Source organism: Dama dama, chromosome 12 (assembly GCF_033118175.1).
Source record: "Dama dama isolate Ldn47 chromosome 12, ASM3311817v1, whole genome shotgun sequence".
Classification (NCBI taxonomy): domain Eukaryota; kingdom Metazoa; phylum Chordata; class Mammalia; order Artiodactyla; family Cervidae; genus Dama; species Dama dama.
Window position 1 is genome coordinate 89711348 of NC_083692.1, and position 27719 is coordinate 89739066.

Sequence of the window (27719 nt, forward strand, 5' to 3'; positions counted from 1 at the left end):
TCACTGGAAAAGACCCTGATGTTGGGAAAGATCGAAGGCGGGAGGAGAAGGGGACGACAGAGGATGAGATGGTTGGATGGCATCACCGACTCGATGGACATGAGTTTGAGCAAGCCCTGGGAGTTGGTGATGGATAGGGAGGCCTGGCATGCTGCAGTCCATGTGGTCACAAAGAGTTGGACACGACTGAGCAACTGAAATGAACTGAACACTATTTTATGATAAAAACTCAACAAACTAAGAATAGAAAAAAAATTACTTCAGTGTAACAAAAAACTACATCATTTTATGTCTTGAGATATTTTCTAATTTCTCTTTTTCTAATTATCCTTAACAATAAGAAAATCCAAAGTATATGGGCAAAATATTTTGAAAGACACTTGATAAAAGAATACATATGCATGGCCAAAAAACACATGAAAAGACACTCAAGATTACTCATCAGGAAAATGAAAATTGCAACAATGAGATACCATTAAATATTGACTGGAAAGACTGAAATTAAAACGATTATACCAAGTATTGGCAAAGATGTGGATTAATAAGAAAGTATACCCTGATGTTAGGAACGTAAAATTTTATAATCACTTTGAAAAACAGTTGGACAGTTTTTAAAAAGTGAAACACATCATAAAACAGCTACTGAAGTCCTAGATGCCCAACAGAAAGGAAGGCATATGTCTCTGCAAAAACTTGAGTGTGGATGTTCAAAGTAGCTTTATTCACAATGGCCAAAACTGAGATTGACCCAGATATCCATAAAATGCAAAGGGATAAACAAAATATGATATAAAGTATACAAAGGCGTATACTTGGCAGTAAGATAGGAACGTGCTAGTGATAAGCACAACAAGGATGAATCTAAAATTAAGTAGGTCAGATGAACAAAAATGAGCTCAGCTCATACTATATCACTACATTTATTTTAAATTTTAGAAAACCCAGACACAAAAAGTAGATCACCAATTGCTTAGGACTTGAGCCAGAAGGGAAGGATATACAACAAAGAAGCAGGATGAAATTTAGAGTGTGTGGCAATATTCTGTTTTTGACAGAAATAGTGGTTTCTTAGGTTGTTAAAAGTATGACAAAATTCATCAAATTGTACACCTGCATACATATATTATACCTCAATGAAATGGATTGTTCCTGAAAAAGTGCAGTTTTGTTTGAAATTTAATGAGAGTAAGACCTAAAGTGTCCAACAAAGGTCCTTATTGTCAAAGCTATGGTTTTCCCAGTAGTCACATATGGGGGTGAGAGTTGGACTATAAGAGAGGCTGAGTGCCAAAGAATTGATGATTTTGAATGAAAGTGCTGGAGAAGACTTTTGAGAGTCCCTTGGACAGCAAGGACATCAAACCAGTCAATCCTAAAGGAAATCAAATCCTGAGTATTCATTGGAAGGACTGATGCTGAAGCTGAAGCTCCAGTACTTTGGCCACCTGATGTGGAGAGCTGACTCATTGGGAAAGACCTCGATGCTGGGAAAGATTGAGGGCAGGAGGAGAAGGGGATGGCAGAGAATGAAATGGTTAGATAGCATCACCACCCGAATGTACATGAATGTGAGCAAACTCCAGGAGATAGTGAAGGACAAGGAAGCCTGATGTGCAGTCCATGAGTCACAAAGAGTCAGACATGACTTAGCGACTGAACAACATTAGTTAAAATGAACTCTGAATAATTTACACCTTAAATTATGGGAAGTTGATTTTGTTCAAATTTGAACGAGTATGAAGAAAGTATCATACATCCCATGATACACCATCAGTGTCTGCCTTGATCTACTACACTGTCCATTGCTTTAGGTTAGTCACAATTGTATGTTTGTTTTGAAGGAAGTTGTGCATGCTCTTCAGCACCTAGCACTGTTACATATGTAGATCAGTGCTTAATGATTTGGATGGTAGAGCAAATTCATGGTAAGGTAAAGGAATTTAAAAGAAATTCTTTTCATCAGCACAGATACAATCAATCTCTAACTTTAGCAGAGTTGAACTTTGCAGCTAATTTGTTTTAAATAAAGACAAACTTTTATGAATTAAGTATCCTTGTTATCTTTTTGTTATAACTTTAAGGGATCTGTTTAAAGTAGTATAATTTCATCAATTCTGAAAGTCTGAGTTCTCCAAATTCTGTTTTACTTGGCTAATTGATATTTTCCAAATCACTAGTTTTCTGCTCCAGTTGTTTAATTTGTAAAGTGGTTAGTCTCACTGATATCTAAGGTGTGTAGTTGTCATTATCTGACACTGATAAAGCATCTAGAATTTGAGGGTTTCTTAAAAAAAATTTCTTCTTACTGTGTGACCTAGTTCTGAAATCTAATACAGTGTCTGTATTAGATTAGATTTAACTTAAAATTCACAGACCAATTACAGCTGCTATTTTCCATTAGCATATTGATCACGTGCTACAGTTTTTTTCAGCTTTAGTCTCTCAGTATAAAAATGATTGTAGGGGGACAAATTGAGAGAGTAGCATTAAAACATATACATTACCATATGTCGAATTAGATAGCCAGTGGAAATTTGCTATATGATGCAGTGAGCTTAAATCTGGTGCTCTGTGACAACCTAGAGGGCTAGAAAGTGGGAGGCAGGTTCAAGAGGGAGGGGACATTATACCTATGGCTGATTCATATTGGTGTATGGCAGAAGCCAACACAATATTGTAAAGCAGTTATCCTCCAATTAAAAATGAATTTTTCAAAAAAATGCTTAGGGCTTCCCAAGGGGCACAGTGGTAAAGAATCCACCTGCCAATGCAGGAGACGCAAGGGGTGCAGATTCAAGTCCTGGGTGGGGAAGATCCCCTGAAGTGGGAAATGGCAATCCACCCCAGTATTCTTGCCTGGAAATGGACAGAGGAGCTTGGTGTCCACAGTTCATGGGGTCAGAAATAGTCGAACACAACTGAGCGCACACACACACACATATAAAAATGCTTAAGTAGTGTTTTCTTAAACTTTTGTGTTCTTTCCACAGCTATTGTTTAGAACTTTGCCCAGTTGCTTATCAAGCCACCTTGGCTGGTTTGAGGTGATACTGTGTACTCTAGAACTTTTCTGTCATACCATGGAGTTAGCAGGTTTTAAGCTAATATGAATGATCACCATCACTGATGATGGTCAAACTGTTATTGTCCTTAAGATATCTAGATGGAAAGAAAATAATCAGTGTTCTTTCTGCTTCTTTCTCCCCTGGGATACTCTGTTACTTCTGATACATTCTGCCTCTTTTTATGACCACCATTATCAGTTAGAACGATATTCTCCAATGAATTTGGCTTTCTGTCTTTCTTTACAAAAAGCAATTCTGCTATCTTCCTAGTTTGAGAAGCATGAAAGGTTTTATGAAAAATCAGTAATATACAATGAGGGACTTTATAGGGAAAAACTTTTTAAAGGGTACCACAGTTTCATCACAAATTGTTTAGTTCCCAAAGAAATTTAAATCTGTAATGTATGAAATTCTTAGTTCAGAAATAAATTATGTTTATTTCTTTTTTTTTCATTTATTTTTATTAGTTGGAAGCTAATTACTTTACAATATTGTAGTGGTTTTTGTCATACATTGACATGAATCAGCCATGGATTTACATGTATTCCCCATCCCGATCCCCCCTCCCACCTCCCTCTCCACCCGATTCCTCTGGGTCTTCCCAGTGTTTATTTCTTAATATAAGGTATGTTAAATTTTCAATAAGAGAGCTATGCATGGTAAACTAATGAGCAACCCATAGTAACCTGTTATATTTTGGGATGATTTTCAGTAAGGACAACTTACAAATTTTCCTCCTCAAAAAATTAATACTTCATTCCTGAAATAGTTATTTATGCTTTTTAAAAAATCTACTTCTAGTTAAGTAAAGGATATGGTAAAGGTATTTATAGTCTGCAAAAGAGCACAAAATAAAGATGTTAAACTGCTTCTAGGTCATTATATTTTACTAAACAGATCATTTGGTTTCTGAGTATATTTTTCTTGGGTATGTTAATTCTGCAAATCTTGAAGAATGAACAAGTAGTTGCAGTGACATATGTATGACACTATTATTAATAAAGTAGTGTTTGTCTCCTTGGAAATTAAGGAATTGAACTCTGTACCATCAAAGATCTAAATGTATTAATGTATCAGAGAAAACCAGGATCCCTATGAGCGTTGAATTAGGAGTCAGGACACCTAGGTTTTAATCCTTTTAATTTCTCGTGTGTTCCTAGACAGTTCACTTCATCTCTAAAGCACAGCTTTATTTATACAATTAAGTTACTGAATTAAATCTCTAAGGTTTCTCTTTGTCCAGGAGAAACCAGGATACATTTCCAGTTGTCCTTTCCCAGCAGTCTTGTAGACAGTGCTTATTCTCTTAGCAACAACATGGGACAACATCTATAAAGTATTGCCAGCCGGGAGAACTCACCTAAAACATGGTGTCCAGGGTTTTTTTTTTGGGAATCGGTCAAATAGGCATGGTCTCCCTGGAGGATTTTAATTACTCAGTCTCCAACCTCTTCAAAGGTCAAATTCATATTAAATGGTCTAGTTCACATAAATCATATATTAGCATAAATTATGGTGGTCACATGGCCACCATAAATCACATTGTTAGCATAAATTATTTGGTATGGCCCAAGTCCCCAGATAAACAAAGGTAAGATACTCCAAAGATTCAGAAATACCTTCCAAGTGCTAGGCAAGAACCAGATCTTTCTGTGGAATGTACAGAGTTTATACAACTCAGGCCTGCTAAATTAATCCCTTATTGCATACCTTTCAGTGAAGTAATTCTCTAGAACCTTCTTGAGAAAGTATGCTTGATAAGCAATTTGGGAGGGGCTTTTCATGTCCAATATTTTTGTTCTACTGTTATATTTTATTGATAGTTTAAGCAGCTACAGAATTCTAAGTTGGAGATAATTTTCCCTAAAGATTTTTAAGGTGTTGCTCCACTTTGTTGTGATTGAAGCTTGAAAGCCATTCTGATTCTTGATCCCTTCCATGTGAATTGTTTTTATTTTCTTGAACCCTATTAGATTTTTCTTTGACCCTAGAGTTCCAAAATGATCTCTCTTCATGTTTTCTATACATTTTGCTGGGCATTGAACATGCCCTTTCAGTTTAGCCATATGTATGCTTTGGTTTGGAGAAACATTCTTCAATTTTTCATTTATTTTTCTCCCCTCCTTTGTTTCTGTTCTTTCTGAACCCCTAACATTTGGATGTTGGACTTCCAAGACAAATCTTTTTCTTATCTCTTCTCTATTTTTTAATATGTCTTTATTCTCTAGGTTTTTGGGGGAAGATTTCTCCAACTTCTAGCCCCTCTCGACATTTTCATTTCTATTAGCTTGTTTAATTTCTAAGAGCTCTTTTTTGTTCTCTGAATTTTTATTAATAGCATCTTGTTTTTGTTTCTTGAGTGCAGTAGATTTTCTTATCTCTCCAAGTCTACTAATGATGGAATTGTTTGTCTAGTTTTTTTCTTTATACTTTTCTTTTTCTATTAGTTTGTTGGGATCTCCATCTTTCATTGAAAACTTTTGAGCTATCCAGTTATCCTTGGCTGTCTTTTCATAATTAAGAGTAGAATCTCTAAGCATCTGGGTGAGGCATGTACACAGTAGACAGTCTGGCTAGACAATTTATTAGGGAACCCCTGATACTGGAATTGTTATACTTGGGTCTTTCCTGTTGGACTGATCAGACTTCTCAGGAAGAAAAATCCTTCAGAGAATTAAGGTGTGGTTTACAACACTTTGAGAATATTGTCATGGAAGAGAGTTTGGGCATGGGAGACTCCCTTTAATTGATATTTATCACTAATCTCCTTGTTTTTGGAATGGTGGCAGACTATCAACTGTGCTTGCCATCTAACTCATACTCTAGGTCAGAGTAGCCTCTACAGAGAATAAACACCCAGGTATCTGCCAGAATGAATAAGTGGCATTTCAGGGCATGGACAAGGGAAAGAGATCTAGGGACTTCAGTTCAGTCGCCCAGTCATGTCTGACTGTTTGCAACCCCATGGACTGCAGCATCCCAGGCCTCCTTGTCCATCACCAACTCCCAGAGTTTACTCAAACTCATGTCCATCGAGTCGGTGATGCCATCCAACCATCTCATCTTCTGTTGTCCCCTTCTCCTCTCGCCTTCCATCTTTCCCAGCATCAGTTCAGTTCAGTTCAGTCGCTGTCATGTCTGACTCTTTGCGACCCCACGAACTGCAGCACGCCAGGCCTCCCTGTCCATCACCAACTCCCAGAGTCCACCCAAACCCATGTCCATCGAGTCAGTGATGTCATCCAACCATCTCATCCTCTGTCGTCCACTTCTCCTGCCCTCAATCTTTCCCAGCATCAGGGTCTTTTCAAATGAGTCAGTTCTTCACATCAGGTGGCCAAAGTATTAGAGTTTCAGCTTCAGCCTCAGTGCTTCCAATGAACACCCAGGACTGATCTTTAGGATGGACTGGTTAGATCTCCTTGCAGTCCAGGGGACTCTCAAGAGTCTTCTCCAACACCACAGTTCAAAAGTATCAATTCTTCAGTGCTCAGCTTTCTTTATAGTCCAACTCACATCCATACATGACTACTGGAAAAACCATAGCTTTGACTGGATGGACCTTTGTTGGCAAAGTAACATCTCTGCTTTTTAATGTGCTGTCTAGGTTGGTCATAACTTTTCTTCCAAGGAGCAACTGTCTTTGAATTTCATGGCTGCAGTCACCATCTGCAGTGATTTTGGAGCCCAAAAAAATAAAGTCTGCCACTGTTTCCTCTGTTTCCTCATCTATTTGCTATGAAGTGATGGGACCAGATGCCATGATCTTACTTTTCTGAATGTTGGGTTTTAAGCCAACTTTTTCACTCTCCTTTTTCACTTTCATCAAGAGGCTCTTCAGTTCTTTAGCTCTTTCTTCGCAGTTATGGACTTAACTGCTCATAAACAGCTTTTATCCACCTCTGTTTCAGTCACTTCCACTTCTCAGTTCCAGTGGTACTTGGTTCTCTTGGTTCCTGAACCTTTTGAAGATTCTGAAATATTTATCAAGTTGGTTCTCAGTCCTCCTCACTACTAGCTTGGGATTCATCACATTGTGTTGATGATCCCTAAGACGACTCTCAGCCTCAGTGATTTGCTAATAGGACTTAGGTACCATGGTTATATTTTGTTGCAAGGATAGGGCAAAGTCAATAAAGTTTTCAAGATACATGGCATAAGGTCCAGAGGAAACCAGGCACAAGCTTCCAAGAATTCTGAGGAGAGTCAGAGGATATGCTTAATTCCTTCCTTAATGAGTTGTGACAACATGTGTGAAATGTTATTTACCAGGGAAGCTCATGAGAAACTCAGTGCCAATGTTTTTTTAATTGGGGCTTAGTTATATAAACTCTCTTTGCCCAACCCCAAAATTCCAGACTCCCATAGGGAAAGCAAGTGTTGAGTACAAACCATATTGTTTGTACAAATAGCCTGGGCACAATGAAATACCTTTCTCATATAGGGAGTGGTGAAAATCTCCCCCAAAATCCCAAGTTCCCAATGCCAGCCAAGTACCAGCCTTACAAGTGGGTAAGGATAACAGTCTTAGGAATACTATGTTAACTCTTTTCTGCACACATATCCGTCTGCTTTCTAGCTTCTAACACTTTATCATTCCCCATCCTACTTACATTTATAGGTTTATCTATTTTAAGAAAATCCCTTTAGTATTGTCTTAGTGGAGTTTCAGGTGAGAACAAAATTAGATATGTATCTTCAGTATTAATCTGGAACTTATTGAATTATAAATCAAAACACCCCAATTTAATTGTATAAAATCATTTTTAAGCAACTTGAAAAAAAAAAAAAAACAGGCTAAGCAAGAAAAAGGTGCTAGTATCCTAAGAAACTGACAGAAAAAATATTGTATTCTATGTATGCTAGAAATAAGAAGTTGCTATAATGAAAAAAATATTTAGAAGATTAGAAGGAGTTTTTAAAACATGAAATGTAGAATAGGCACTGAAAGAGAATATGTGAGAAAAGTCTGACTACTCAATTTATAGCTAAGGTAACTAAAAGTCTCATTTTTAAAATCTGCAAAAGTAGCAATGGCAAACTTGAGAATGGTGCACTGTGCTCCACAGGAACTTAAAGTGCTGTGGAAACTAAGGAAAATGTTTCTATGAAAGAAAGCTACCTTGTTGGAAATACATGCCTTTCTGTTACCATGGGCTTCCTTGTGGCTCAGCTGGTAAAGAATCCGCCTGCAATGTGGGAGACCTGGGTTCGATCCCTGGGTTGGGACGATCCCCTGGAGAAGGGAAAGGCTACACACTCCAGTATCCTGGCCTGGAGAATTCCATGGACTGTATAGTCCACAGGGTCGCAGAGTCAGTCATGACTGAGCGAGTTTCAGTTTACCATGGGAAAGAGATTATATTCACCACAATTTATTTTTGCATCAATTTCAAAGTTTATATAGGTATGTTCTCCAATAAAGTTTCTATTTCAAATCAACAAATGAAGGACAATTGACAGAAAGAAATTCTATAGAAATCACACATTCCATAGGCATTTCAGTATCTACTATTTCTAAGCACCATTGTTCTGCACACCCTGGGAGACAGTAAATGATACACATTTCCACTGTAACTCATCCTCAAATATTGAGATACCTGTATTAACTAAACTCATTAATGCTCCCTGACTTCAGGCTATACTACAAAGCTATAGTCATAAAAACAGTGTGGTACTGGCACAAAAACTGGATCATAGGTCAATGGAACAGAATAGAGAGCCCAGAAATAAACCCACACTGTTATGGTTGATTAATCTAGGACAAAAGAGACAAGAATATACAATGGGAAAAAGACAGACTCTTCAATAAGTGGTGTGGGAAACTGAGTGGCTACATGTAGAAGAATGAATTTAAATCATATACAAAGATAAATACCATATACAAAAATAAAATTAATTAAAGATCAGAAGCCATAACCTCCTAGAGGAAAACATAGGCAGAATACTCTTTGAGATGTGTCGTAGTAATATTTTTTTGGATCTGTCTCCTAAGGCAAGGGAAACAAAAGCCACAACAAACAGATGGAACCCAATCAAGCATAAAAGCTTCTTCATAGCAAAGGAAAACATCAACAAAACAAAAAGACAATGTATTGAATGACAGAAAATGTTTGCAGATATGACTGCTGCTGCTGCTGCTGCTGCTAAGTCGCTTCAGTCGTGTCCGACTCTGTGCGACCCCATAGACGGCAGCCCACCAGGCTCCGCCGTCCCTGGGATTCTCCAGGCAAGAACACTGGAGTGGATTGCCATTTCCTTCTCCAATGCATGAAAGTGAAGTTGCTCAGTCGTGTCCGACTCTTAGCAACCCATGGACTGCAGCCTACCAGGCTCCTCCATCCATGGGATTTTCCAGGCAAGAGTACTGGAGTGGGGTGCCATTGCCTTCTCCAGCAGATATGACTAATAAGGGGTTAATATCTAGAACATATAAACAGCTCGTTCAACTCAAAATCAAAAGAACAAATAACTTGATTTTAAAAATGAACTGAAGACCTAAGTAGACATTTTTCCAAGAAAGATATATAGATGGCTAACAGGCACATGAAAATATACTCAACATCACTAATCAGAGAAATACAAAACCAAAACCACATTGACTATTACCTCACACTTGTCAGCATGGCTATCATCACTCAAAAAGAGCACAAATAACCTGTTGGTGAGGATGTGGAGAAAAGAGAGCTCTTGTATACTGTTGGTGGGAATATAAATTGGTACAACTGCTGTAGAAAACAGGATGGAGGTTTCTGAAAAACCTAAAGGTAGAGCTATACTATATGATGCAGCAGTTCCACTTCTGGGAATATATCTGAAGAAAGAGAACAGACTACTTCAAAAAGATACTTGCACCTCAGTGTTCATAGCAACTTCATTTATAATAACCAAAATATGGAAATAACTTAAATGTCCATAAACAGATAAATGATGTATACATATAAATGAAATACTATTCAGCCATGAAAAATGAGATTTTTTTTTTTCATTTACAGCAACATGGATGGACTTGGAGGGTATTACACATAGTAAAATAAGTCAGACAAAGACAAATACTGTATATTATCACTTATATATGGAATCTGAAAACTAAACTAATGACTATAACAAAACAAAAACAGACTCACAGATATAGAGAACAAACTAGTGGTTACCAGGGAGAAAGAGAAGATGAGAGGGGTAAGATAGGGGTAGAGGTTAAGAAGTACAAGCTACTATATATACAGTATGTAAACTACAGGGATATACTGTATAACACAAGGGCTATAGCAAATACTTTACAATAGCTTTAAATGGAGTATAATTTACTAAAAAATGTTAAATTTCTGCATTGTACACCTCAAACTAACATAATATTATAAATCAGGGCTTCCCAGGTGGCAGGTAAAGAATCTGCCTGCCAATGCAGGAGACGCAGGAAACTGGGTTTGATCCCTGGGTCAGGAAGATCCCCTGGAGGAGGAAATGGCAACCCACTCCAATATTCTTGCTTGGAGAATTCCATGGACAGAGGAGTCTGCCAGGCTATAGTCCATGGGGTTGCAAAGAGTCTGACACAACTGATTATAAATCAACTATACTTCAATTTCCTAATGTTTGATTAAAAAATAAAATGGTCCATTTATTCAGTTTTTCTGCTATTGAGAAAGACCTGAAAAGATATGGCCCCTCTGACCATAAATTGTCAGCAGTGAACCATGTAGATATATGTTATTTACCATCATAAACTTATGGAAATCTACATAAAGTAAATGTTTTTTGTGTTTCATGAACTGTCCTTCACTATCTTAACATCGTAATAAGTCATAACTGCTTGACATTTTAGGATATTAATTTTTTACCTGGCATCATGTCCTGTTAGCTATATTCTATAAAATATTTGGAATCTACTAATATCAGGTCATCATTTTTAATCTTACTATAATCTAAATGTGATCAAAGCACCTGGTTGTGTTTATATGATACATTGTAACATATTGCAAATCTGGGAGGACTGCTGACCTTTAATTTTTTTTTCTTATTCCACTCCACTCCCTCTCATACCCATTATTTATCCCATTCCATGACCTTTTGAATTACACTTTCTACTCTGTCCCCATTCTCTTCTTCATTTGAACCTTTTAGATGCCTTCACTGAAATCTAGCTTTTTGCAGACTTGTGGGAAGAATAATTGGCCTATTTTATGTTTCCCAGTACTACTTACTAATGTTATACCATCATCATTGCTCTTAAACACATGCCATCTGATTAGATCCTCATTAGCTATCATAAGGACTTCCACTTCCATGGATGAACCATTACTTTCCTTCTCCTAGCCTGGTCTCTTGTTATAGAGATCTTTTTCAAAGCCCCCATCCAGTGTCTCTCACTTCAGTCATTTCTCAGAGCTCTAAAACCCTCCATTTCTATTTGAGCTGTGCAGTAGCATGATCACGCCTTGGATCAATTCTTGAAAATTAAGCAATTCTTTTCACCCAGTTTCTTCTCTTCCCCTTATACATCTTGAATTCACCCGTTTATGTGTTTTTTATCCTCATCCTAACCTCTACTCACTTTACCCTTTTTGTTTTCCTCACTCCATTAGCTTCTGTTTGATGTGATTTGCATTTTGTACCTGGCCTGTCTAGTGTTTCTCTTCTCTTGACTATGTTGTGCCCTTGTGGTTCACTCACCCACTCTTTCTTTCTCTGCAGTAGTTCCACATGTCACAGTTCTAAATTATTACTTGAAAAGTACAATGTAGTTATCCTAACTTTTTAATGGCATCCATTTTTTTCCTGTTAGATTGTTTCAATTTTAAAATTAGGAACCCTTGCTGACCACATCCACTGTCAACTGCCTGACTTTAAACGGACCTCTCTGTTTCTGAAAATAATCTTTTATAGCCCTCTATTCATGTATTCCAAATGTTTCCCATATTCCAAGTGCTTAAATCTAACATCCCTTCTCAGGATATGACCTTGCCTCCTACTTACAGTTCAGTTCAGTTCAGTCGCTCAGTCGTGTCCGATTCTTTGTGACCCCATGAATCGCAGCATGCCAGGCCACCCTGTCCATCACCAACTCCCGCAGTCCACTCAAACTCATGTCCATCAAGTCGGTGATGCCATCCAGCCATCTCATCCTCTGTCATCCCCTTCTCCTCCTGCCCCCAATCCCTCCCAGCATCAGGGTATTTTCCAATGAGTCAACTCTGCACAAGGTGGCCAAAGTATTGGAGTTTCAGCTTCAGCATCAGTCCTTCCAGTGAACACCCAGGACTGATCTCCTTTAGGATGGACTGGTTGGTAGGTGCCCAATATGCTACTAGAGATCAGTGGAGAAATAACTCCAGAAAGAATGAAGGGATGGAGCCAAAACAAAAACAATACCCACTTGTGGATATGACTGGTGATAGAAGCAAGGTCCGGTGCTGTAAAGAGCAATATTGCATAGGAACCTGGAGTGTTAGGTCCATGAATCAAGGCAAATTGGAAGTGGTCAAACAGGAGATGGCAAGTGTGAAGGTCGACATTCTAGGAATCAGCCTACTAAAATGGACTGGAATGGGTGAATTTAACTCAGATGGCCTCCTACTTTACTTTAAAAAAAAAAAAAATAGAATCCATCTGCCAAATTCCCTCATCCATTTTCTCTATATCAAAATTGCTACATCCAAATTTCTTATTTTAACAAAGTGGTTTGTAGATTATTTTACATTTTCTGTACAGATCTCCAAGTTTTTACTCAGCTATCTTTTCTTCTCTCTTATCTCAAAAGTGTGTGTTTTCCTTTTCAGGGCTGACCTGCCTCACCTAGAGCCCTCTTTAACAATTGAACTCTCCTTTCCTTTCTCCCACTCTCCTCCATTTACCATTTCACCCTCTCTAGTTCGTTTCTGATCAACAAATCATTAAACCAGAAATTGTAAATGTCTGAGATTTTATTCTAGTTGAAAGCTGATAGGTTAGCCTCCCACAGTTTTATAGACATATACCAATAGAAAGCAGAAGACCCATAGGTCAGAGAAAAAGGCCATTTATTGCTCATGGGAAAAAACAAGAAGCAACCAAAGTAGTGTTTTAAACCAATTCCCCAAGCCCAGTTCCCATAAGGCAACCAGTGAGGGCCAGATGTTACCTGTGTGTGCAGCAAGGTGTGTTACAGGAGAGAGAACCCCAAATGAAGAAGACAGGCAGACCTTGTCTTTATTCTGAAATGTAAGCAGATCTTCACCAAGGAGGGAGATGAAAACTTTACTTCCCTGGAATGTCTTCAGGGAGAGAGATGTTCTGTCTATTATACCAGTCAGGAGACAGATCTTCCCTCTTCCACCGGGATAGACACCATTTCTAGTTTTCAAGGTTGTTCACTGTGCAAATCCCTTGCATAGCAGAAACCCTGGACCATGCAGAAACATGCAATATTCCAATACATGACTTCCAGTAAAAAAAATTCCCAGGTTTCTCTTATCTCCTATCTTAAAAAATATCTTGTATAGTCTGTGCTCACTGCCTTTGTTGTCTTTCTTCCTTGCTTTTTTTTCCTGCAATTACACTGAAAACTATTCTCTTCAAGTTATACCAGTCAAATGTTCATTTCTTAATTATTCTTGACTTTTTGCAAAATTGAACAAAGGCTATACTTTCTTCCTTTTACCTCTAAATTCCTCCACTGCTTTCTATGACTAGTCTGATTCTTAAGCCTCTCTCCCTTGCTCATCTCTCTTTTCTTCACTTTTTGGGCTTTTTCACTGTTACTGTAAAATGTGAACATATCACAGGTTGATTTCTCATTCTACATTTGTTTTCCCAAGTATCTTCTACTTTGAGTTGCAGCTGTCACCTCTATAGGTGGTTATGATTTATTTCTTATATTCCAAAGCTCACCTGCTATCTCTATTTCTGCCTATATATAATAAATTTTAAAACTAAAAATCAATTACATGACCTGACTTTTAAATTTTTCTGTCAGTAGGACTTTCATTCGAATAGTTCTTTAGATTCAAAACTTGAGAATGAGGAAGAGTAGACTCACACCCTGGTGATTCATGTGGTTAAGACTCTGGCTGCAATGCAGGAGACTCAGGTTCGATCCCTGGGTTGGGAAGATCCCCTGGAGAAGGGAATGGAAACCCACTCCAGTATTCTTCTCTGGAGAATCCCAGGGACAGAGGAGCCTGAACTGAGTTACTGCCACTTTCAATTTGCTCAAATGCAACAGCCTTAACTGAAATTCTTTTTGGCATTCTGATCCACTGTCTATACTGACACAATAAATTACTCGAGCATAAAAACATATTATACAGTTTGTGAGAATTAAGGTCTAATCCTTTTACATTTTTATACAAGTCTTCCATTATTGGACGACTGCTTTTCCCTTCAGTTTCTACTTGTGCCGTATTTCTAATACTCACACCACAGCCACATACCAAAGTACTTACTTTGACCTAAATTCACTGCTCACTTATTCAAACATTTTCTGAACCTACTATGAACCAGGCATTATGCTGGGCACTGGGACTATAAATATGAGTAAGTTACAGCCTCTCTTAAGAGGGGGATAAAAATGTGAATAAGTGCCATAGAGTGTGATTTGTAATGCAAGGATACAGAGTGGTTTTCTTCTTCCTAAGGCACTTAAGGTGAAACAAAGAATGACACTCGAGTAAGGTATTGAAGGATAAATTGAAATTTGTTGTATGACCACGAAATCATATTTCACGTAAAGTGAAAACATGTACAAAGGCATGGAAATGTGAAATGAAACCCCTTATTTGAAAGTTGTAAATAATTCAGAATAAGCAGACCATAAGATTGAAGACAGGGATAAAAGGATTCAATGATGGGAAGGTGGAGCTGGGTGATAAAAGACCTTTGCTGTATCAAAGGAGTGTGGGCTTTTTCCTGGAATAGTATGATCAGATTCATTTTTTTTTTTAAATAAAGTGTTCCAAATAGTAATAATTTATTCAGGCAAGAATGACTGATAGATGCTAAAACTAGTGTGTGAAAGTTTGAAGAAGAAAAGACATTTACTAGAAGTTAAATATCTCAGGAAGCTGCTGTATAGCCCAGGAAGCCCAGCCCAGTGCTCTGTGACAACGTAGAGTGGCAGGATGAGGGGAAGAGAAGAGAGACTCAAGAGGGGGCAAATATATATATATAATTATGACTGATTCCCGTTGTTGTACTACAGAAACCAACACAATGTTGTAAAGCAATTTTTCTCCAATTAAAAGTAAACATAATAATAAAAAAAAGAATCTAAATATCTCTCCACATGATACTCATTACAGTGGGGAAAATAGTGACTTAAACAGTGGAGAAACCTGGTGGATACCATCTTAACCAGTGATCAAAGTTAACATCACAGTAATGGGACAAATCAGCATCGTGAGCCTCATAATATAATGCACTGGAAGAATGCAGTGCCATGATTTCTGTGGTTTTCCTACCAAAATGCATATTCTGAATCTAGTCATGAGGAACTATCTGATAAACCCAGTGAGAAGCATTCTACAGAATCACTGGTCTAAACTCTTTAAAACTGAATATCATAAAAGACAAAGGGAAAAAATAACAAGGAATTAAGTATACAATAAACCTATGTGCGACGTATAATCTTGGATTCCCTCCCTTACCCTGTAAATGGCACTTTGGGAAGCAAATGGCAAAATCTGAATAAGGTCTGCAGACTAGATAATGATACCTTATCAACATCAATTTTATTATTTTTATAATTGTACTGGATATATAAGAGAATTTCCTTTATAAAGGAAGTATTATATACACTGAAATATTTAAAGGTAAAGGGGCGTTGCATACGCAACTTACTCTTAAATGATTTAAGTCATATATAGTATGGATGTGAGAGTTGCACCATGAAGAAGGCTGAGCACTGAAGAATTGATACTTTTGAATTGTAGTGCTAGAGAAGACTCTTGAGATTCCCTTGGACAGCAAGGAGATCAAACCAGTCCATCCTAAAGGAAATCAAATCCTGAATATTCATTGGAAGGACTGATGCTGAAGCTGAAGCTCCAATACTTTGGCCACCTGATGCGGAGAGCTGACTCATTGGGAAAGACCTTGATGCTGGGAAAGATTGAGGGCAGGAGGAGAAGGAGGCGACAGAGAATGAGATGATTAGATGGCATCACCGAATCAATGGACTTGAGTTTGAACAAACTCTGAGAGATGGTGAAGGACAGGGAAGCCTGGCGTGCTATAGCCCGTGGGGTCACAAAGCTTTGAACATGACCTAGGGACTGAGCAACAACAAAACATATTCATGTATAGAATTATTCACGGTGTCCAAGCAGCAGCATTCACAGTATCCAAGAGGCAGAAGCTATTCAGGTGTCCATCAATGGGTGAATATAAAAACAAAATATAGTATATACATAAATGGAATATTATTCAGGCTGAAAAAGGAAGACAATTCTGACAGATGCTCACATGTGATGTACATGGATAAACCTTGAAGACATTGTGCTGAGTGAAATAAGCCAATCACAAGAAGATGAATATTGTATAATTTCTTTTATATGAGGTACCTGAAGTAGCCAAATTCATAGAGACAGAGATTAGAATGGTGATTGCCAGAGACTTAGAGGGGAGAGGAACAGGGAGATATTGTTAGATGGATACAGAGTTTCAGTTCAGCAGGATGAAGAAATCCCAGAGGTGGATAATGATGGTGATGGTTGCATAACAATGTGAAGGTACTCGATGCAACTGAACTGTACATTTGAAAATGGTTAAGTTGTAGTTTTATGTTATATATATATTTTAGTATAATTTTGAATAAAAATATGTAGAGAGGTGAGAATAAAGGGAAAATGGCAAAATGCCCAGTTATGTTCTAAAGATATAGATGGAGTTAAGAATGGAAGCAGAGAGACCAATTAAAAGGCTGTAGTAATAATTCAGTATAGTACTAGTGACAAAGAAAACATACATCTGAGAATGATTTAGTGGTACAATTTAGAGATTAACAAGCTGATATTTTAGAATCCTTTATCACATCTAGCTTCTGGTAAATGGTGGCACTGTTAACCAAAACATAACAGATACAAGTAAACTCACAAGCTGCCATCTTTGCCTGAGCATTTACCTAATACTCATTTATCCGTCATAACTTGACTCAAATGTGGCTTCCAAAGCCCTCCCTGACTCTTCACATGCTTTCCTGATAACTCAGTTGGTAAAGAACCCACCCGCAATGCAGGAGACCTGGGTTCGATCCCTGGGTTGGAAGATCCCCTGGAGAAAGGAAAGGCTACCCACCCCAGTATTCTGGCCTGGAGAATTCCACGGACTGCATAGCCCATGGGGTTGCAAAGAGTTGGGCTCGACTGAGTGACTTTCACTTTCACTGACTCTTTACATAATCTCTCCTCTTTCGCCTTACCTCTCACCATTTCCTGGACTGAATTAGTCTTTCTCCCTTCTTAGATGTTGTAACAGTATCTTTTGCATTGATACCACCATGTTTCAAAATAGTTGGTTTATCTCTTTCTTCCATACACTGAGCTCCTTGAGGGCAGAAACAGTTACTAGGTTTATGAATCCATGGTACCTTTCATTGTGTGTGCTCAGTAATTGTTTGAGTAAAATCAGTAAGTTATTAAAGACTTACACTAGGTTTCTTTATAACGTTCTGTACTTGCCTCTTTCTAGATTTCCCCACCCCAACCCCACTCCCACCCCCACTCAAAGTTCTTATCTATTTCAGTAGTCTTGTAACAAGTCTTTCCATGTTTATTTATTTATTTTGGCTGAGCCTTGTGGACATATGCGATCTTAGTTCCCCAAGCAGGGATTGAACCTGCGCCCCCTGCAGTTGATGTGTAGAGTCTTAACTACTGGACTGCCAGGGAAGTCCCTAGTCTTTCTACTTTTAGCCTGTAGTTCCTCTGTGGTTGCGTGTACTCTGATGCCAGATTAATGAAGTATTTTGGAGTGCTTACATGAAAACTTTCATTATCTTCCCACTTTATAAAAAGTAAAGTCCAAATTCACCAGTCAGGAATTTAGACCTTCCACCCATGTTCTGAGAAGTTACCAGGTTTATTTCAAATTCGCCTTATCTACCTGCTTATCTTGATTCATCAAGTATTTGAGGACCTGCCTTTTGCAAGACTTTATGAAAGAAGTAAGTTTACTAAATATGATATATGTTCATCATCTTTGTGTTCATTTTTTGGTCCTTTGTTTCCTTTAATGACTTCATTTCATCTTAAGGGGAAATAATATTTGGAGAATACTCAGCCATATTCATATTTAAGTAAGTTGTTCCATCTTAAGATAAGTTTAAAATAGGTTACAAGCCACCCAGCGCAATGTTTGGCTCAAAATAAAAGTTCAATAAATGCATAAACTGAATTATTTCAGTTTAAAAATTTAAAGATAGAAATTTAAGTTTAAAATTATACCAAAGAAAGTTATTAATTTATTGTACTGTTAACATTTGAGGTTTACTTGCTATTATTGTTTGTTGTATCACTTTGAAATACATATTCAAAGCAAATTTAAGAGTACTATATTGCACATGTTTTCAAAGCCTTTTTTCTATACTCTCTTTATAGGTTATATGTAAAGTCAGATGTGCAACTGAACTTGACAAACACAAGTAAGTTTCATGAGTAGCATGTGTAAATTTTTTTTACAGTATACTTCTCAAGGTAGAAGGGCTTGGTAGTTGAGGGTGCTTTAGCAGTTTTGTAGAAGATTATGTATTTAGATTAGTTCATAGAAAGTGAACTGAGAATCTGGTCTTCCCCCTTCAGCAGTATTGCTGCTGCATACCTTTTTTGGTGCTCTGCCACTGTTCCACTTCAGATGTCAGACGTAGTTTCATAGGGTCCACAAATTCTCAAGATAGATTATACTCTCATAATCAAACAGATTATGCTGTTTGGAGTGAGAATGTATAGTGTCATTCCATGAAATAAGTAATGTTTCTGTACTGATTCACCTCGAAAATGAGATTGCTAAACTGGGGAGTTAGGAGCCTTGGGTTTCAGACCAATTCATCTATAAACTTGGCAGCAGTGCTCCTCGTCTAACCTCTTGATGCTTTTATTCTTAAACTACTATAATTCCCTGAATGTATGGATAATTTCAAGGTTCATTTTAGGTTTCAAGCTTATATAATTATTATTTTTATTATTTAACCTGAGAGAATATTAAGATCTAAACTTCTCAAACTAGAATCCTTGTATTTTGCATGTATACTTAATAAAGATTGTTTGTTATAGATTATACATTGCCTTCCATTTTCCTTGTGTAAATTACTTACAAAGGCAAACAACATTTTGTAATCCCCACTATTGAAAGTGACCCAAAGTAGAGGCTATTAGAATGGCAAATAAATTTCTGGATCATGTTAATTTGGAGTATAAATGTGTTTGAATTGAGTTACTTTCATATAGATAGCTGTTCCAGCTACTTGATACAGAGAGCCACACCTTACCTGAAGAGTTTTTATGAGGTGGTCTAATTTTTCTTAAGGGGAAGTAGTTAAGCATTCTACTTTGGGAGTAGTTCTGTATGCATAATAAATATGCCACTTTATAAGAAGATGAGATATTGATGGGTGTATGAAACTCTACATATATTGTCCCTATGTTCCTTTTTAGTCTTGTTTGAAATAAATGTTTGCTATAATCAGATGTTCATAAAGGGGAGCATTGTTTAAAACACATTTCCCTTACCTTCTAAAGTTAATATTAGTGATCAATTTAAATTTATATATGGTATATTAATTTTCCAAGAAAATTTTAGAAGCCTGCTAATTCTTAGAATGGAAAGGTCAATGAAAGTGTGCTCAGCAGTTACAAAATGAAAAATTCAGGATTACTTTAATTAGTTAAGATAATCCTATATTACTTTTCCTGATAGAGGCAACTGAATTCAAGTCCACATGAGATTATTTTTAAATTCATGGTTTAAAATCTGATGCCATTTTAAATGGCTTAGTTACTAATATCATAATTGCAAAAATATTCTAAGTAACTATGTAATTATTAAATTTGTATTTAATGAAATTACAAACAGTTTAAACTGAAGGAATTATTGTACTTAAAGTAACACACTAATTCAGTATTAAGTTTAGTTTCTCATTAGTTTTACAAAAATCTAATAAATTCATTTTTTCTTTCAGAATTCTGTTGCATTTGGGCTTTATATTGGCAAGCCTTCTCTTTTTAGTGGTGAACTTGACTTGCGCAATGTTAGTCCATGGAGATGTCCCAGAAAATCAGTTGAAATGGACTGTGTTTGTTCGAGCATTAATTAATGATAGCCTGTTTATTCTTTGTGCCATCTCTTTAGTTAGTTACATATGCAAAATTACAAAAATGTCATCAGCAAATGTCTACCTCGAATCAAAGGTAAGTGTATTTCTTAAATTTATACTTGACAGTCTCACTTCAAATCCTTATCTTATGAACCATATTTTAATGGACATTTAATATTTCTTTAAAAAGTATTCTGAATGTCAGGTACATTTCTGAGCATGAAAGAATGGTCACAAGAAATTAAAAAGTATTCAAAACTTGGTGCTCACTGAACAAGGGTTTTTAAACAAACACTTACCTTGAACATGTTGTATTTCCTATGATTTATATCCTCTGCATTGGAGGCTACAATTAAACTACATAAGCCAGAATGTATACAAATGTATCACAAATAGTCTAATATCCAAGGCCATACTAACAACTTAGGTTTCATCAGTAAGGGTGGCAGTATTGCCATTAAACAGATTTACCACTTTATGTCTATATACATTTGGGTTAGCAATGTCAAGATGTCTTACTGGTATAGTGTTGTTTATTTGTATAAAGTTTTAGAAGATGTTACTTCACTCCATAATATGAAGTCCCTATGGTATTTGAAACAGCTACTCATGTAACTGAATTTATAAATGCCTTGCTTCTCCCTTTCCATATACTTTTGGGTCAGGAAACAAAAGCCAACGTTAACCTGTTAACAGAGAACCATGAATGTTTCTGCTGTTGCTGATTGACAGTGTGGTTGAGTGGTGAATCAGTATCCCAGTGTATGTGTGGCATTGGGTATGGGGTATATGTGTATGGATATTGGGGTGGGGTGAGCTTGCTTTAATTTGGCATCATTGCCTATTCACTGACAATAAGCAAGATAGTTTCTTAAACAGTTCTCTGAAATATTTTTTAGACTTCTATATTATTATTACCCTCAATATAATCCTACTTAAGTAAGGTACTATAATTAAATGCATGGAAATCAACTTGTCCCTTAAGTTTAGGTGAAGATTTTAATTTTATTTTTTAAACTTATATCAATAGAAATAGAAATATAGAAACAAAAATAGGAATAGAGGAGAGAAAGAGAGAGAGACATAGACAGACTTACTTTCAAATCCATTAATCTTGTCTGGAAATTTTTTTATCCAACTTCTAACAGTTTACTTCCTAAAAGTCAAATATTTTAGTTAATTCTGGCTTCCATATAAGTGTTAAGAAGAATACAACCACCGTTGTGGTGGTGCATAATCTTTTGATGTTGCAACAGCATCTTTTCATAGTGTGACAACACCAGGATAAATTCCTTACCTCTTTTGTCTAGTGATAAAACATAAATAAATGAGGCTGAATTTGAAGGCTTGTTTTCTGAATACTTACAAACTTTTTGAGTTTGGTTTTTCTCACTGTGATATACAGAATTCTCTGAATGTAGTTAAGTTACCAATGTGAGGAGGGAAGTTAATTTGATAATTCCTCCAGAATTATTTTAAATATGTTCCTGTCACTATCATATGAAAGATATACACTTAAATTTTAAAAGTGCATGGATTCAGGATTCTCTCACAACGCTCCAGAGAAACATGTTCAGATACATACCTATAAAGGTAAATATAATATGAGATAGTAAATTATTTGTATTATACTGTTCTGTAGTTCTTGGTTTTCCTAATTAGGTTTATTCAAATAGTACATCATCTTGCTTTCATACTTTCTTTGTAAAATGTCTAGACTCATTTTTGTTTTTTTACTTCTATAACAATATATAGTAATGGCCATTTCTTTTATTCAATCAGCAAATGTTTGTTGAGCATCTGTCTCCTCCGCTTTCAAACTGACCTTGTTTCTTGCTATCCCTAAGAGAGTTTCCTGAAAGTTCAGACTTTGGTCTTCTGTTTTTCTCTTTATTCCTCCTTCCTTCTTCTACATATTCAGTGATAATGAGATCCTCCATGATTTGTCTCAGTCTTACCAACCTTATTTCTAAGTAGTACAGGTATGCTTCTCTGTCTCTATACCCTTAGGCTGTTTCGTCTTCCGAAATGTCTTTCCGCTCCCAGTGCTCTATTCCTGTTTGTCCTTATCTTACCCAACTTTAAGGCATGACTTTAATGTTTCTCCTTTTTATGACCTTAATTTTGTCCCTTCTTCTTCATCTCCAAAATAAAATTTAGAAATGACTTTCTGTTTGAATTCTCTTAACTTTATTCTTTTAGCTACTAGATCAGTGCTGTGACTTGGTTCTTTTTCAAAGTAGCAACTCTGACTTGCTTTTTAAATATTTGTTATTATGAATTTGAATAGTTTATTTCTTCTCTTTCAGTTTCTGGTTTTCTTACATATGTAAGGTTGTTGCTTTGTTCCATATCTATGTTCTTATATAGATACTTAATTTATTATTTTAAATTAAACTAATAAAGGCATTTAGAGCAATATGTTTTCTCAAATACTGCCTTGGCAACTTTCCATAATATCATTACTGTATATTATAGCAACATCCTTTGGATTTCAGCCATGTCTTAAATACTAAATATTTACACATTGATGTGAATTAGATATTATCTCTACATATAGATAGATACTATTCTACTTTCACTTTGGTGAAAAGTCTAAAATTCAGATATATGTTCTCTTCGGGCCCTCTAACTTCCACTGGAAGTTATCAGTCTTACCCTCTGCGTGATTGTCCGTGCATATGACTCTGGCCTCCTGAACAAGGTAGAATTTCTGTACTCCAGGTTCTTGTTGGAGAAAATAAGCTATTAGGTGTTAAACTCAAAAGCTTAATTGACAGAAACATTACCTGAAGGATATACAGTCTGTCCATTTCCCCGTCTAGTCCATATCTATTCTCTGCCTAATCCAGTTCATTATAGAGTTGTATTCTGAGACTGCATTATAGCTTGGATAGAATTGTTTTTCCTGACATATACTGGCACATCATGCTTTGGTCTACATCAGGAAATGTGTAAGAAATTTCTTGTGAGAAATACTTGTCTTAAAGTCTTATCATATTATGTTGTTGTTCCCTAGAAAAGATCTTTTCCTCCAGTTCAGTACCAAGAAAAACATTATTAAGTTCTTTTCCCTGGCTACTGTGTTGTGCAGAGGCAAATCTGTGGCTCATCTTTATAGCACTCACAGGTGATCTTATGATACCCAGCTTTGTTCCGGGTCTACCTCTCTTTTCATTTCACATTCTTACCCCATCCCCACACATTCCTATATTTATTTTTTCTTCTGTGTGTATCTCTGTAACTACTTCAAATTCTCTTTTGCAATGAGGGTGATATAAATTTTAAAATGTGGTTTGGATATACTTTGAGGTATGTTTATATCTCTTTTTCATATATATTGATTTTTTAATTAATTTGAAATGACCTTAGTGAGAGACAGTGTATCATAGTGATTAAGGGCTAAAAAAAAAAAAACCCCTGGGATCAGAGAGATAAGGATATAAATAAATCCTGTCTCTCCTGTTCATTGGCTGTATGATCAATTGAGCAATTGGAAAAGTAATGAAACTCTGCAGGTTGTTCAGATTGGGATTTGAACTCATGGTCTTGATATCACACACCTGGTCTCAGCCCTTAATGAAACTCAGATTCTTAATGTCTCATCGAAGAAAGAATTCAGTGAGAGACAAAGTGATAGGTAAGAAGTGGATTTATTTAGAGAGAAACACATTCTACAGATAGAGTGTGGGCCATCTCAGAAGGCAAGAGGCCCTGAATATGGGGTGGTTAGTTTTTATGTATTGGGTAATTTCATAGGCTAGTGAGTGGGAGGATTATTGCAAATATTTTGAGGAAGGGACAAAGACTTCCAGGAACTGGACTGTTGTCAACCTTTTGGTTTTTGATGGTCCAGCTTGAATTGTCATGGCACTGGTGGGTGTGTCACTTAGCTTTTGCTAGTGTGTTATGATGGGCATATAACGAGGTCCACAGGAAGTCAGATCTTCTGCCACATTGGACCTAGTTGGTTCTAACTAGTTTTTGTCATGTCCTATGGCCATATCATTCTTTTAAAAGTTGTTCCCTGCCGCCTTGCCTCCTGTTTCAGTAACAGCATCTCTAATGGTCACTCTCCTGGTCTGTAAAATGAAAATAATGATAATGTTGGTCTCATAGGTTGTTTGAGGATAAGAGTGGTACCTACCTTATAATGTTGTTATAAAAATTAAATTAAAATGAATATAAAGTGTTTAGTGTGATTCCTAGCAGTTAGGAAGGCCTTATAAATGTGAGCTATTATGATCCTAATATAGACAAAAGGATGGTAATGTAGCTTCAAAAAGTTCTTGAATACCTAAAATTGTTGGCAGAATGTGTCTGGAGACATGTCCTCTATATATAATCAAATTCTCCAAAGGAACAGTGAAAAAGATAAGAATTACTGGAGAATAGGATTTCTCTTTTAAATATTTTAATTTTGACTCTATTTATATTCCATTCTGCACAGATTTTGTAATGGTTGAAGTCTCCAACATTTCATCTAATAATTGAGTCATTTTTCTTAGAAATTTTTGGAATATGTATTGTTGAAAGTATATAATGACCTTTTTTATTTATTTTTTAAATTTTTTTCTTAATATTATTTTTAAACTTTTTGTATATTGCTGACATTTCAAGTGTGTCTCATTAACTTTAGATAAAATGTTTCTTTTTTACAAACTCTTTATAGGGTAAACAAATACATTGTATTTATTAATATGATCATTTGTCAGTATTAGTCCTTTTCTCCAATTAAGTTTTTTGAGTTGCTCTTTGCTTGCCTTTCTTTGTTTTCTGTGGTATATTTGAATTTATTTACTTTTAATCAGAATTATAATATAATTTTTAACATTAAAATACATACAATAAAATTATTTTTATTCTAATATTAATTTCCATATTAGGAAAAATAAGCATATTTATAAGAATATAGGAGACATGTTATTTTTAATGGATAAAATAGCAGCACAAAAAAGGTTTCAAATTAATTAATTTAATTTAAAAGCTCAACTTTTGTACTCACCTTATCTTTGAGTGATCTTTCACACAGATAATCCCAACTTGCCATTATAGGAGCCAAAATAATGGCAAGTTGGGATTATCTGTATGAAAGACCACTCAAAGTTAGGGTGAGTACAAAAGTTGAGCTTTTAGCCTTACATCTCTGATCAAGGACATGTACAATTTTATGTCTGGATAAGAGTGTAAAACAAATCATTGTCTGACTCAAGGTTAGCTTGTCTCCCTGCCTAGTTAGCTGTTTGCAAATAATGCATTTTCTCTCTCTCTCTCTCCTGAATGTCTGACAGTTTTAATTACTATGCAAACCTTTCTGTCCTATGTTCACTCAACTCTTGATCCATATTAATTACTATATTGGGATGGAAGGTATTATCAGCATCTTGCAGAGGCACAGTAACATTCACCTAAACCATATTTTTGATCATTCATGGAGACCAGCTGATCCCATAAGACTAAAGAAGTAGTTTATGATTACTTAGGCCACATTAAAGTAATAGACTAAAATACCATTAATGCCTGTCATCCACCACCCTGAAATATGACTTCACCAGAATTTGTTGAGGATGATGGTTTAAAACAAAAAAAAACAGAGGCTGCATCATCCTCTATAATAGATATGATTGCTACCTTCCCAGTATCCTGATTTCTCTCTTGAGTCATTGGAATTTTTTTCATTCATCTTAAGCTGTGGTGCTTCTTTAATTTACTGCCTTCATTATTTCAGATCTTATATTGCAAGTCTTATTTCCTATTCTGTTGCTGAACCAATCCACCACACACTTGTCCCATTTGAAAAATCCCTGCTTACAACCCTGGGTTTATATCTTTTATCTCTTCCTGAAGATTCCCTGGAGAAGGGATAGGCTATCCACTCCAGTATTCTGGCCTGGAGAATCCCATGGACTGTATAATCCATGGGGTCCCAAATAATCATACCTTTCCTTTATACTTCTAAATTCTTCTACTAGACCAGCCAGCATTTTCAGAAGTTTTTTATTTTTCCATGGACATAAAGTCCATCAACTTAAAGCCATCTTACCTGTAACAGTGGAGTCATTGGAGCCAGAGATCTAATTTCATTGTGTCTTAGCATCATGAAACTATTTTAAAAACTGTTTAGGCCTTATAATTATCAAAATACATTTTAAATTTACTAATTGAGATTACTTTGTTTTCTTATTTTCGATGCTTAGTTTGGCATTCTAATTTCAAAATGGAAATAGCATTTGTGAGATGGATTCAGAAACATGTGCAGGGTTCTACTTCTGCTATTGGCCAAGTAGCTTCTATTGGACTCAACCTTCTGCAGAAAGCAAAGATGAATCCTGGAAAAAGTATAAAAAGCACTGACAGCACTGGAGAGCAGCCTGTTAGAAGAAGGAACTGACACAGCATGAATTCCCTGTTTTTTACAGCTTCTAGCCTGAGGAAAAGTCCCATCCATGGGGCAGCCAAAACTTGAAGAGAAACCTGCTATTTTACTTGCTTGAAGAATCATAGGGCAAAATTCAAGAAACTATTCCAGATGGAAAGTCAGTGGAAAATCTCAGGAAGAAGACAGCCAAGTAGAGGAAGGTCCAAATTCTGATTTTAAACTCTGCCAAATTTTTATCTGACACTTGAACTAGACATGTTCAGGACATACTCTAAGCAGCAGCACAGTAAAGGTTAAAGAAATTGAACTGAGATTTCAGCTGCTATTCATGCATGGGAGACAGTTTGAGATTTGAGTCTAGCCAGCTTAATCATTTGCTAAAAATAAAAAAAATTTTAAGGCAAAAGAAAAATCAATATGTTTTAGAAAACTATAACAGCATCCAAACTCTAAAACATGGCTCTCACAATGTCAGGAACAGAATCCAAGGTCACTAGATATATGAAGAAACAGGAAAACTATAACTCATACTCAAGAGCAAAAAGAAAAACTCAAAAAGCAATCATTGGTGGCAGTCTCAGATGTTAACCCAGATGTTGAATTTATCAATGATTTTATAATATGCTGAAGGATATGAAGGAAATATATATTAAAACTTGAATGAATTAATAAATAAGAAATCTTAAGAGAAATAGAAAATATTTTTTAAAACTACCAGAAAGTTTAGAATTAAAAAATACAGTATTTAAAATTAAATAGTCACTACTTGGGCTTAGCAGCAGATTGGAGGTGAAAGAAGAGTCAGTGAACTTAAATCAATCAGAAATTATCCAATCTGAAGACCAGAGGATGGTGGGGGACAGGGAGGGGAGATGACAATGAAATGAACAGAGTCTCAGGGTCAAATTATGTATAATTGGAATTCCCAAAGGAAAAGAGGAAGAAAATGAGACTGGGAAAAAAACGTGTGAAGACCTATGACCTAAATTTT

At 36.2% G+C, this 27719-nt stretch overlaps 1 protein-coding gene across 1 annotated transcript in view; it reads left to right on the plus strand.

Annotated features, from left to right (window-relative positions):
- GPR137C (G protein-coupled receptor 137C) overlaps positions 1–27719 on the plus strand; it is a 58664-nt gene that overhangs the window by 14923 nt on the left and 16022 nt on the right. The window contains exons 2-3 of the mRNA XM_061158076.1: positions 18638–18681; positions 20215–20443. Coding sequence (XP_061014059.1) covers positions 18638–18681; positions 20215–20443 — 273 coding nt within the window. The remainder of the gene's footprint in view (positions 1–18637; positions 18682–20214; positions 20444–27719) is intronic.